General features: G+C 43.0%; 1 protein-coding gene across 5 annotated transcripts in view; it reads right to left on the bottom strand.

Annotated features, from left to right (window-relative positions):
- Positions 1-13,030, bottom strand: part of GSS (glutathione synthetase) — a 36,310-nt gene that overhangs the window by 8,976 nt on the left and 14,304 nt on the right. For all 5 annotated transcript variants that reach the window (XM_060030932.1, XM_060030927.1, XM_060030930.1 and 2 more), the window contains exons 3-9: positions 9,632-9,777; positions 7,250-7,325; positions 6,810-6,949; positions 5,993-6,109; positions 2,562-2,642; positions 2,387-2,464; positions 816-882 (exon numbers count right to left, since the gene is read on the bottom strand). In XM_060030932.1, coding sequence (XP_059886915.1) covers positions 816-882; positions 2,387-2,464; positions 2,562-2,642; positions 5,993-6,109; positions 6,810-6,949; positions 7,250-7,325; positions 9,632-9,777 — 705 coding nt within the window. The remainder of the gene's footprint in view (positions 1-815; positions 883-2,386; positions 2,465-2,561; positions 2,643-5,992; positions 6,110-6,809; positions 6,950-7,249; positions 7,326-9,631; positions 9,778-13,030) is intronic.

Below are 13,030 nucleotides of genomic sequence, written 5' to 3'. Positions count from 1 at the left end.
CTTCTCCCAACTGAAAGCAGGGCTTCTTAGCTTCTCCATGCTGTGGATTAGGGGCAGGGGGAGGAGAATGATATACTAGGAAAGCCACTGGACTGAGAGTCAGAAAGTTTGGGAGCTCTCTGTGGGACCTTAGATAAGCACCTGCATCTCTCAAACCTTAGTTTCTCCATCTATATAATGGGGATAATTACACACCTCACAGAGTGGTTATAAGGATTAAATGAAATAGTGGATGTGGAATGTAATTTTGAAACTACCTGGTAGGATAGCAAGCTAAGGTGATATTATCATTACTGTCATTAACATGAATGGACAGCAGATCAAAACTTTCTGATGCAGATAAAAGAGAAGTAAGAGTTGGCAAGAAGGAAATGGTCAGTGGTGTAGTGGCACTGGTTTGCATTGGCTAGTGAGAGCTGACTGAATCCATCTCTTCCCAGCTCTGTTCAGAGATGTTAAGATGGGTAGCTTTGAAACTGACCAGGATGGGAGTATTTACAACCTAGAAATCAGAAAATGCTACAAATAGGGGCTTGTCTCCACAGAAAGATTGTTACACATTTACCAGCAAAACAGTGTGAATGGCTGGTGCATTGTGGTTTCCTGAGGATTCGGATTCTAGAAGATTGTGTGTAGAGAGTGAGAGGTAGCAAAAAGCTTGTGGGAGGACAGGAAGTTCCAGCAGCAAGTTCCCTCAGGAAGAACTGAAGCCAGAGCTCAGGAAATAACCTAGGTTGTTGTGACACCTGAGTTGAATCTCTGAAGAACGATGGTAGGTCCCAGAGGCAAAGAATGGTCTAACAGAAAGTACCAACCTGTAGACTGTAATGACTTGGCATGTAGCCATCCCGGAAGTAAACCACAGCAACTTCCTGGTCGTCCCTAGAACACAGGATGGAGAAAGCTGTTGTGTTAAATTAAAACTGATGTGTTCAGGGACTTCCCTAGTGGCACAGTGGTTGAGAATCTGCCTGCCAATGCAGGGGACATGGGTTCGAGCGCTGGTCCAGGAAGATCTCACATGCCGTGGAGCAACTAAGCCTGTGCGCCACAACTACTGAGCCTGCACTCTAGAGCCCACGAGCCACAACTACTGAAGCCCGTGTGCCTAGAGCCCGTGTTCCGCAACAAGAGAAGCCACCACAATGAGAAGCCCCCACACCGCAACGAAGAGTAGCCCCCGCTCGTCCCAACTAGAGAAAGCCTGCATGCAGCAACGAAGACCCAACACAACCAAAAATAAATAAAATAAAATAAATAAATTTATAAGAGATAAAAAATAAAATAAAACTGATGTATTCAGTGGTTCAATCTATTTCAGGGTGCATCAAAATGCATTTGGCTTCTTTCTTTGAAAGTCAGTGCACAGGGGTAGCCTGAACAGGGATTCATTGGAAGTATGAAAGTAGACACCCACACACCATCAATGCTTCCACTAAAAAATGGAGGTATGCAGTGGGGAATGCCTTCTAATATTCCAGATCTAGAGTCATTCTAGTAAGGCCGAAGGCAACCAGAATCAAATTAGGTAAATTTTTAAAAAGTGGGCTCAAAATTACTGAGCAGCAGAATCATATTGCTATATATAATCATACTGCTAGCAAAACACACTTGTATTTACACTGCTTAAAGTAGCTGATTTTTTTAAATGGTGGGGGTGAGGGTGGGGAGATGCAAAATATGAATCTAGTTAAGCCACATACTGTCTTTTTGAACTTCTTCCCCTTTTCTTTGATTTATTTGATATTGTTTGATTTATCTGGAAAGTAAATTAATGACTTTGTTTTGTTAAGATAGAAGCACACTTTGAAAATAGTAAGTGGTATTGTGAAACGCCAGGAGGTTCTTAATTTTAAGAATCACACATTTCCAGGTCTAAATATGTGTGCTGTAAGCAATGCTACCCAAATATGTGATACTGAAGCCACTTGGTGGTGGCCCCTGAAGGGAAGCACAGGGCCTGGCTTGGAACACAAATCCAGGCCCTTTGAGGTCTTGCATGAGACCTCAGAGAGCAACTCCCAGACCAATCAAAGAATGAGCTGGCTACTCCTCTTCCTCCTTGACTGCCCAACCCAACTGCCCAGGTCTGACTTGACTAGCCAAGAAGGGCAAGAAAACTTTTGGGAGCCCAGAGGCATATGAAAACCAAGGTTATCCAGAATGTCAATAGTTCTGATACAACCCGTTAGAAGCAGAACTTGGCATGTCCAAAATTTCCTGGGATGGTGGGATACTTTCAGAGTTCACCGTAAAGTTCAGAGAGAAGGAAGCAAGCCATCACATCTCCCAGAAGAAAGGATTATTTAGGGGAAGTAGGCAGCAGGATGAGTTTCCTAAATCAGCCCTCTATTGGATCCTTGGGGAATGCTCCCTGGACACTTACATAAACAGTCTTCGGTCCTGGTCTAGAGACCCCTTTTCAGAGACATCTTCAAACTTTCGCCGGATTACATGGATATTCCTGGGAAAGATGGGCAAGGCTCAGAGTGGATGCTCTGTTCTGAGTGGCTCTCCCCAGTCCTGGGGCTACACCTGGAGGTCTCCCCTCCTTTACTTACCTGGCCAGTAGCTCATTCTCTATGGCACGCTGGTCAAATATATTCCTTTCCTTCTCTTGGGCAATCAGTAGCACCCGAGCGCTGGGGAAAGAGCACAGGTGGCCCAAGGTGGCTACAAATCTTGTCTTCCCTTCATCCCACCCCCTCAGAAGTGAGAATGAGAACACGGCTTCCCTGAAAGAGTAGATATTCTCTCTACTCAGGACTGCCTCAGGCATAGACACCTGAGGCTACAACACATTATTTCCTGAATATAGAAAACTTGAAAAAATGGACATGTCTCTGCCCCTTCTCCAGTAGGTAGATGAAATATTGTAATGATGTCAATCTTCTGTGCAAATTAAAATTTAGATTTAAAACCATCTCAAAAACCCAAGAGGACTTTTTCTTAGAATTTAACATAATGATTCCAAGTTCTTCTGGAAGAATAAAGAAGTGAGAGTACTGAAGAATATTTTGTAAAAGAACAATGCTGGGAGTTAGGGGATAATGACCCTATTGCTAGATTGTGAATCATATAATAAAAGAGTGTGTGATTCTTTCAAAAAGAAAAAAAAAAAAAGAATAGCTCAATGGAATCCTCAATGGAATCCAACAGAAACACTATAGAGAAAACTATGAATAAGGCATTATCTCCTGGGGCCTCCCAACATTTCTGTGAGGTACACAGGGCCACGTTTGGTCCCACCGTATTAATGGGATCACTGGGGCTTACCTGGCCTCTTCCTTTCTGCTTATCCACATGTTTCTTAAAGGAGCAAGAGCTCGAGGACTCAGGGAAATGCTAATGTCAAAGAATTGTCTGTTTGGCTACCGACCAAGCTGTTTTCAGTTGTCAAGAACAGGTCCAGGTGTCTCCCATCAGACTCTCTTAGTGTCACTGCTCAGCAGTACCAAACTCCATTTTTGCTGTAGCTGTATTGCTCTGTGCCCAAGGCTTCTTGCTGAGCTCTTGGGTGGGCAGACTTGGCTTAGGATTTTAAGTGTGGATTCCTGACCTCCCATACTTGGCCTCTTGTCTATCTTTGCTTCTCCCTCCCTCAGCTGAACCTCTTGGACTACACTCTGCCTGACTCCTTTCCACTTAGCTAAAACACAGGTCCTAGTATGCCCCTTCTCCTGGCCTGCCTGAAATCTCACAAGCCATCTTGCCCTGAGAGAGTCCCGAGGGCCAATGACCTTGCTCTTTACTTTGTAGCCTGATCTGCTCTGCTCATGAGTGGGAGGTGGCACTTGGCCCAGGCTGGCCCACCTCCAAGGAAAGGTGGAGGAGAGGCTGTAGGTTAAAGTGGAACTGCATGCTCTGGTTAATGAAGCCTCCTGCCAAATAATCGGACTCAGACTCGGAAAACATATTCTACCTCCTCCTGCCTTTAATTCTGAGCAGTCTCTTGACAGCAGGTCTAGGAAAGTTATCAGCTAAGGAAGGTGAAGTAGCAGTAGCATGCTGACTGGGAATGAGGACTCCAGAGTCCCAGTGCTGGCTTTGCCAGTGATCTATGGTATACCCTTGGGTAAGTCAGTTCCTTTCCTTGGGCCCTGATTTCCTCATGTATAAGATAAGGGTGTTAAATAAATCATAGTTCCCAACCTTTTATATCAAGAATCCCCTTTTCTTATCCCTACTCATTCTAACCACAGACACTATACTTTGAAAGAGTTTGAAAAAATGTCTAAATTGAAATCATAATTCATTTTCCTGGCTTAATTTTTAAAAATTCTTTTAAAATGTATGAGATAATTGATGAAAATTCATCTGCTCTACAAATGCTCGCACCTCAGTTTTTCAGTCTATACTATGGGACCATTCCTTTCAGAAGAACAGTGTAGTAGAGAGAACACAGGCTTTAGGGGCAGATAAACGTGAATTCTAAACTTACTAGCTGTGTGACTTTGGGCAAGTTATTCAACCTCTCTGAGCCCTCCATTTGCTCTTCTGTAAAACAAAACTCTTTAAATGGTAGTAATTATTACTATCATTATCGTTATTATTGAAAGTATCATATAATGACCCTCACTGAATTTTTTAAAGCATTTTTCAAATCTATGATTTCATTTAATTCTTACTACCACCCTTTTAGGTATTATTATTACCCCCGTTTTACAAGTTCGGAAACTGACGTTCAGGGAAAAGAACAGACTTTAGCAAAGGTCATATTTGGGTCAGCAGAAGTGCCTATTTGACTCTCAAAATGAGGGAATCCACTCCTGGCTCAGGGACCCCATAGCTCCTACCTACCAGTGCCTAATTCTGAGCACACAAGTCTTTTCTCTCCATGTTATTCACAGCCTGGCTAGAGAAACCCTCTGCAGCATTCGTCTATCAGCAGGTTCCCTAGGTGACCCATCTCCTGGCTTCACTCTTAAAATACAACCTAGCCAAGAGTTCTACTTGAAAAAATATTTGTCTGATGACTTCCAAATGCTCAGAGTCTGACGTTTCTTGAGTCTTAGTGAGGCTTAATAAGCCCAGAGAGGCTCTCTTGGAGGCAAAAGTGATTAAGAATGCAGGTTCTAGAGGGAGATGGACTCTGGGCTCTACCACCAACTCACCACTTGACCTTGAACAATGCACTTCTCTTCTCTGAATCTCAGTTTCCTCATCTTTAAAATGGGGGAGATGAATAATATCTACCTCAGAGTGTTTGAATTTAGGATTCAATGAGATCCTGTATATGAAGAGCTTAGCACAAAGTGTGGCACTAGTAGATGCTCATTAAGGGTAAACTATTAATGCTATATTAACATGGCAATAACTGTTAGTACAGTGGCCGCTCACTTATCCAGAAGTCATATCTGGAACATCTAGCATCTTTACACATCTGGAACATGGTTGAGAAATAGGAAGGAAGCAAAAAAATGCCTCTGAACAGATACGATAAAATCCCTAAATCAAAGTTTATGCATTTACTCATCAAAAAGGCCCTCACACTCATTAGACACAAATATAACAGATCATTTGCTTTCCCAAACTACAAATCAAAAAGGAGGTATAAGGATGGCAGTGGAGATTCTAAATTCAAGCAAAGTGACAGCAGTAAGAAGAGCTGTTAGTAGGAAAACAGACAGAAAAACTATGAAAAAAAGAATAAGAGCATAAAGCCTAATAACTGGGGCCATTAGTGCAGGCAAACAACCTCACATGCCTCTCTCACTCCAGGTAGCACCCCTGCATTACATCAAGATGCAATCACTGACTGTCATAACCATCACCTGTAGCCAATGAGAAAAGATTAAATTATTATCAGCATCTCTTATTTAAGAAGGAAGCCCAAAACTCCATTAAAATAATTTTGGTACTTCAAAGTGTAAGCTTCTATTTCAAGAAAAATTCCCTCACGATTTCCTAATGATGTCAGGCAAAGAAGTTGCTGCATCCATGAATGCTGAATCTAAAGCAGGATTCTGCTGACACTTTCTCTTCCCCTTACTTGGCTGAGCCGTAGAGTTCCCAGGCTTTGGCAATCCCCATGGCCAATCCCTTGCTGGGATTATTGGAGAGGATCTTGGCAGCTTCTTTGGTCTTACCCAGGACATTGAGAACATGTCTGTTGAAAGAGAGATGCCTACTTAGTAACTGGATGGACCTGGAAGACCCTTCTGCCTGTGACTCATAGACAATTATAGGAACATCACTTTGAGAGTCAGCTGAGCACTAAAAAGCATCCTACCATCATGCTCTTGTAGGATCCACCTCAGGCTGGAATGTGTTGGGCTGCCCTAAGCCTGGCCCCTGGTGTACATGCCCAGAGGAGCCCTGAGACCCTGTGTTTCCACTCCACACAAGCCTCCCAATGAACTGAAACCCCTTTACCTGAGCCCCAGGTACTGTCTGGAATCCAGCTACAGACCATCTGGAATCACAGCAACCTGGAGCATCACTACTGACTAGAAGTGGTTGTTGCTAGGGTCCAGCGCTCAGAAGGGAAGCCCCTGTTCCCTCTCTGCCTTGGATTCTGACCTCCTTTCAGGCTTCTTTCTTACCTCAGGACCCTCACAGATACTGTTCCTTCTGCCTGGAATACTAACTTGTACAATGAAGGGGCAGGACCAGATGAACCCTGAGGTTCCTTCTTTTTCTGACACACCAAGACTTAATTACAAGTGGAAACTGCTACGAGGTGGAAACACATGACCCAAGGCCCAGGAAGGCACAGTCAGCATTGGAGATCCCTGCCCCCACCTATGATTGTAGGCTCATCAGGCTGACACCTCACTAGTGTGCCCAGGATTGCCCAAGGGACCCACCGATGCACAGCAGGCGTCCGGGAGGCTAGGCCCCCAAAGCTGGCAGAGATGGTGTTGATTTCAATCTGTTTCAGGGCTGCAGAGCCATCTGCGTTGCGCTGGAACATGTAGTCTGAGCGATTCAGGCCCAGGAACACCGTCTGTGGGGAAAACTGAAGGCTGAGGACATTTGCCCAGGGGCTGACTCTGAGGGCCTAGCCACAGAGCAGACAGGTACCATGAACTCTACGCAAAGGTGCCAGCTAACACTCCCAAACCCAGTGGAATCATTCTTTGGGACATTCCAGGATTGGACACTAATGTATAAACCCAGTGGGGACCAATGAGAGGCAGATTCCCATGAGCTCAGGGACTAGGCCAAATTCTTCTGGTTAAAAAAAAAAAAGAGAACGACATGGGAGGGGCAGGTCCCAGACTGGGGTGAAGTGGGGAATGGTTACCTGGGCAATGCCCTCTTTCAGGACTTGCTTGTGGATGTCAAAGAGATGAGCAGTAAAGTTGTCCCTTTTGATGGTGCTGAAAGAGGAAAGAGAGTATTTTCTAGGCTACATCAAACATTAAAGGTCAAGGATTTCCATTGTCTCCTGAATCCTCTCTGGGTCTACTGGCTCAAAATTGAACATCCACACCAACCCTGTAGAGAACAGTGGTTTAGAACCCAGCTTTAGAGCCAGATGGCTTGGGTTCAAATCCCAGCTCTACCACTCACTATTGGGCAACCTCAATCATATCTCCTCTATGCTTCAGTTTGCTCATCTGTAAAATGAAGAGGAATATAATTATATTTATAACAGAGAGTTGTAGTGAAGAGTAAATGAGATATTACATGTACAGAATTGAACATAGTGTGTGCTCCCAAGAAGAATTCAAAACTGGCATACGATATGACCATTGTGTAGTTGGTAAGCTTTCTAGTTGACCTAACATTAACTCTCCGTAGCTTCCCCTATGTTCTGGGACCTCCCAGGACAAGTCTTTTCCACCTCTTCCATGGCAGCACTCAGAGATTAGAAGACAGCAGTTATGCCCTGTGCCCCAAAAGGTTTTTCTGACTCAAGCTAAATATCCTAATTTTTTTCTTCAACCAGTCCTTATATGATGTGATTTCCTCAAGGAAGCCTTCCCTACCTGGGTCAGATCCCCCTGGTGTGCACTCTCATAGCACTGTGGACCTCTCCTCTATAGCACTGATTGCAGTTGTAATTTTCCATTTTATTTGTGTGATGACTAGTATTGTCTCTCCTATTTGACTATAAACCACATGAGGATGGGGACCATGTCTCTGCTAGCTCATCATCATGGCCCAGTGTGCTACTGTGACATGTGGCATGAGGTAGGACCCAGCCAGTATGGTTTTCTGGAGCCTTAGGAAGAAACACCCACAGGTAACTAACTTGTTGCCTCTCAAGATTCAGGGTGGTCTCTGCATGCCTGCTCAAGCCTAACTCTCAGGCTAACCTTGTTACAGGGACCCCACTGAGCCCATGTAGCTCAGGCCTGCCCTGAAGTTCCTCTCTCCCCAGTCAGCTCTCATGGGGTTCCGCAGCCCTTGGTGAAGAGGAGAGTCCCTAAGCTGGGACTCTCCTAGGCTGCTATTCTAGCTCATGTGACCCTGGGCCTTTTCACCCTTACAAGCTAGGGTTTGTGTGTATTTCAGAGGAGAAGGTAATAGGGAAGACAGGGGTTGCAGAGATGGGCTGCAGGGAAGGTCTTACACATAACTGCAGCTTTAGGATAAAGGTCGTAAATCAGGCTGCTCATCTTTCCCACAATCTAGAATCACAGGTACAAAAGCTGGGCCCATCCCGAGAAAGATCTGAAGAAAAGGTGGTGGAAAGGTTTGTACATTCAGGACTCAGTGGGTTTTTAGCTCCAAGTCAAGGTTTCCAAACTTCTTACCATTATGAACCCTTCTTGTTTTCACCCTCACACCAATGTGCACATTTTTAAAAGATTTTGTGGGGACTTCACTGGTGGGCCAGCGGTTGAGATTCCGAGCTCCCAATGCAGGGGGCCCGGGTTTGATCTCTGGTTGGGGAACTGGATCCCGCATGCCGCAACGAAGACCCAGTGCAGCGAAATAAATAAATTTTTTTTTAAAAAAAGATTTTGAAAAATTAATGAGACATGCAATCACACACACACACACACACACACACACACACACACACACACACATATATATTTAATTCTAACTTAATTCTAAAATAAAGAAATTTCCCTTGCCCCAGGGCCTCAAGGGGAAAAAAGATCAAGGGAGAAGAGACAGAGAGGGGGGATAGAGTGAGTCATTTCAGGGGTTCTGTATCCTCGTGAACTGGGTGTGGCCCAGTCTGCACCCCGTCCCACCCAGAGATAAGAGGCCTGAAGTGACAAGAAAGGGTCACTGCTTAAGAGAAGTAGGAAATCTGACTTTAAACCCATAACCCCTCCTGCCCTCTGTTTTCTCTCAAACTAGGTTGACTCTCCCTAATTACAAATGTAAATTTCAGTCTTCAAAGCAGTGGGGTCAAGGGTCAGAGAATCACAGAATGTCAGTGTTGGAAGGGACCTTAGATTTAGGCCAACCTCCCATTTTACAGATGAAGAAATTGAGGCCCAGAGAAAGAAAGGAACTTGCTTGAGGCCATATAAATAAGTGGTAGAGCCAGGGTTAGAAGCCAGGTCTCCTAACTTCTATTCTACAAATGTTTATTTCTCCTGGGGAGTACCTGTCCCCCACCCCACCAAGTCACCTGCCTGAGTAATAGCTCATGACTCCCCAGTCTTCCAATCTCTTGGTTCTAGCACCTCACAGCCCCCGAAGCCCCACTGCCCTGTACCTGGAGAGAGTTTGCTCCAGAAAGGCAGCGTTCTGGCTGACAGCATCCACCAGCAGGTTGAAGTCCATTTGTACAGCATAGGCCTGCTCCAGCAAGGCACTCGGGACCAGTGAGGGGAAGAGTGTGAATGGGGCGTAGCTCACCACCTGATTGAGGAAAGAGTGCGCACGGGTAGAACACCTGTGAATGGGTTGTCTTCCTGCAAACATAACCCCATGGAAAGGGTGCCCTACATTTATTGAGGACACACAAACTACAGAATAGTGGTTACCTCTGGGAAGGGAGGGAGGAGAACAGGACGAGGAATGGGTATAAAGAGAACTTGCAGACTTTGTTTTTGGCCATTTTGCTTCTGATCATTTTTTTTCTTTTTAATGTAAAGAGATAAAATATTACAAAGTCTAGAAGACAAATAAACCAAAAAATTATTGAGCACTGACTGTGTGCTCAGCACTGTTTTAAATACTTTACGTGGATTCATCATTTAACCCTATGAGAAAGATACTATTATTATCTGTACCTAATAAATAAATAAGGGAACTAAGTCTCAGAGAGGTTAAGTAACGTCTCCAAAATTATATAAAGCTAATAGGTGACACTGGGATTTGAACCATGAATGTTACTAAACAACAACCACCATACACACACACGCACATGCACACACACACACATACTCTAAGCCAGTTCATATCCAAGCCCAGTCCCCTTGCCTTCTGGTTGGGGGAGAGGGAGAGTCCTGCAGGTAGGGCTGCAGCAGAAGTGGACTCTGGTCTCCAGAGAAGGAGCCAGGAGTGGTTTCCCCCCAGCATTGGAGATGGTGACCCAGGTTGCCAGGCCTGGAGTTCAGCTGCATTCTGAGTTCTCTGAATGAGTTCTCTGAGTTCTCTGAGTTCTCTTTGGCAGAGCCAGGAAACCCAAATACCATCTAGAATACTATTTTTAGAAGGGGATAATGCATTCTGAGATTTCTAACAACAAATGAACTAGAACTTGGGTAACAGAAGGTAAGATGACTTTGTGACTTATATTATGACTTTGTGCTTATATTATGAAGCATTCCTGAGTCTAACCTCTGAGTTAATATGCTTGTCATTATAATAGTATGAGTTAAGGGTGTTAGAACTTGGCATTTATATATTTATTTTTTTAAAAATTATTAATTTGAATGGATAATACAAACACATGATATAAAGTCAAAAAAGACACAAGGATGCATAGTGAAAAGTACATCTCACTCCCACCCTAGCCCCAATGACCCAGTTCTCCTCCCCAGAGGCAAATGGTATACTAGTGTCTCACATATCCTTCTAGACTAATGTATACGTATACATACGTATTTTCTCTTTTTACACACACACAAGCATATAATACATACATTGTTCTGTCCTTAGCTTTATAAATATTTCAGAGACATTTCCGAATACATTCAAATAGAGCACTCACATTCTTTTTATTTTATTTTTTTAACATCTTTATTGGAGTATAATTGCTTTACAATGGTGTGTTAGTTTCTGCTTTATAACAACGTGAATCAGCTATACATATACATATATCCCCACATCTCCTCCTTCTTGCGTCTCCCTCCCACCCTCCCTGTCCCACCCCTCTACGTGGACACAAAGCACCAAGCTGATCTCCCTGTGATATGCGGCTGCTTCCCACTAGCTATCTATTTTACATTTGGTAGTGTATATATGTCCATGCCACTCTCTCACTTCGTCCCAGCTTACCCTTCCCACTCCCTGTGTCCTCAAATCCATTCTCTACGTCTGTGTCTTTATTCCCGTCCTGCCCCTAGGTTCTTCAGAACCTTTTTTTTTTTTTTAGATTACATATATATGTGTTAGCATATGGTATTTGTTTTTCTCTTTTTGACTTACTTCACTCTGTATGACAGACTCTAGGTCCATCCACCTCACTACAAATAACTCAATTTCGTTTCTTTTTATGGCTCAGTAATATTCCATTGTATATATGTGCCACATCTTCTTTATCCATTCATCTGTTGATGGACACTTAGGTTGCTTTTTGAATTATCGTTTTCTCAGGGTATATGCCCAGTAGTGGGATTTCTGGGTCATATGGTAGCTCTATTTTTAGTTTTTTAAGGAACCTCCATACTGTTCTCCATAGTGGCTGTATCGATTTACATTCCCACCAACAGTGCAAGAGGGTTCCCTTTTCTCCACACCCTGTCCAGCATTTATTGTCTGTAGATTTTTTGATGATGAACATTCTGACAGGTACAAGGTGATACCTCATTGTAGTTTTGATTTGCATTTCTCTAACGGTTAGTGATGTTGAGCATCCTTTCATGTGTTTGTTGGCAATCTGTATATCTTCATTGGAGAAATGTCTATTTAGGTCTTCTGCCCATTTTTGGATTGGGTTGTTTGTTTTTTTGATATTGAGCTGCATGAGCTGCTTGTAAATCTTGGAGATTTATCCTTTGTCAGTTGCTTCATTTGCAAATATTTTCTCCCATTCTGAGGTTTGTCTTTTCATCTTATTTATGTTCTCCTTTGCAGTGCAAAAGCTTTTAATTTTCATTAGGTCCCATATGTTTATTTTTGTCTTTATTTCCATTTCTCTAGGAGGTGGGTCAAAAAGGATCTTGCTGTGATTTATGTCATAGAGTGTTCTGCCTATGTTTTCCTCTGAGAGTTTTATACTGTCTTGCCTTATATTTAGGTCTTCAATCCATTTTGAGTTTATTTTTATGTGTGGTGTTAGGAAGTGTTCTAATTTCATTCTTTTACATGTAGCTGTCCAGTTTTCCCAGCACCACTTATTGAAGAGGCTGTCTTTTCTCCACTGTATATTCATTTTGTATATTTTATCAAAAATACGGCGACCATATGTGTGTGGGTTTATCTCCGGCCTTTCTATCCTCTTCCATTGATCTATATTTCTGTTTTTGTGCCAGTACCATATTGTCTTGATTACTGTAGCTTTGTAGTAGTCTGAAGTCCGGGAGCCTGATTCCTCCAGCTCCATTTTTCTTTCTCAAAATTGCTTTGGTTATTCAGGGTCTTTTGTGTTTCCATACAAATTGTGAAATTTTTTGTTCTAGTTCTGTGAAAAATGCCATTGGTAGTTTGACAGGGATTGCACTGAATCAGTAGATTGCTTTAGGTAGTATAGTCATTTCCACAATGTTGACTCTTCCAATCCAAGAACATGGTATATCTCTCCATCTGTTTGTATCATCTTTAATTTCTTTCATCAGTGTCTTATAGTTTTCTGCATACAGGTCTTTTGTCTTCTTAGGTAGGTTTATTCCTAGGTATTTTATTCTTTGTGTTGCAATGGTAAATGGGAGTGTTTCCTTAATTTCTCTTTCAGATTTTTCATCATTAGTGTATAGGAATGCAAGAGATTTCTGTGCATTAATTTTGT

Source organism: Delphinus delphis, chromosome 15, assembly GCF_949987515.2.
Source record: "Delphinus delphis chromosome 15, mDelDel1.2, whole genome shotgun sequence".
Taxonomy (NCBI): domain Eukaryota; kingdom Metazoa; phylum Chordata; class Mammalia; order Artiodactyla; family Delphinidae; genus Delphinus; species Delphinus delphis.
The sequence above is the reverse complement of the archived record's forward strand: the minus strand, read 5'-3'. Positions and strand labels throughout refer to the sequence as shown.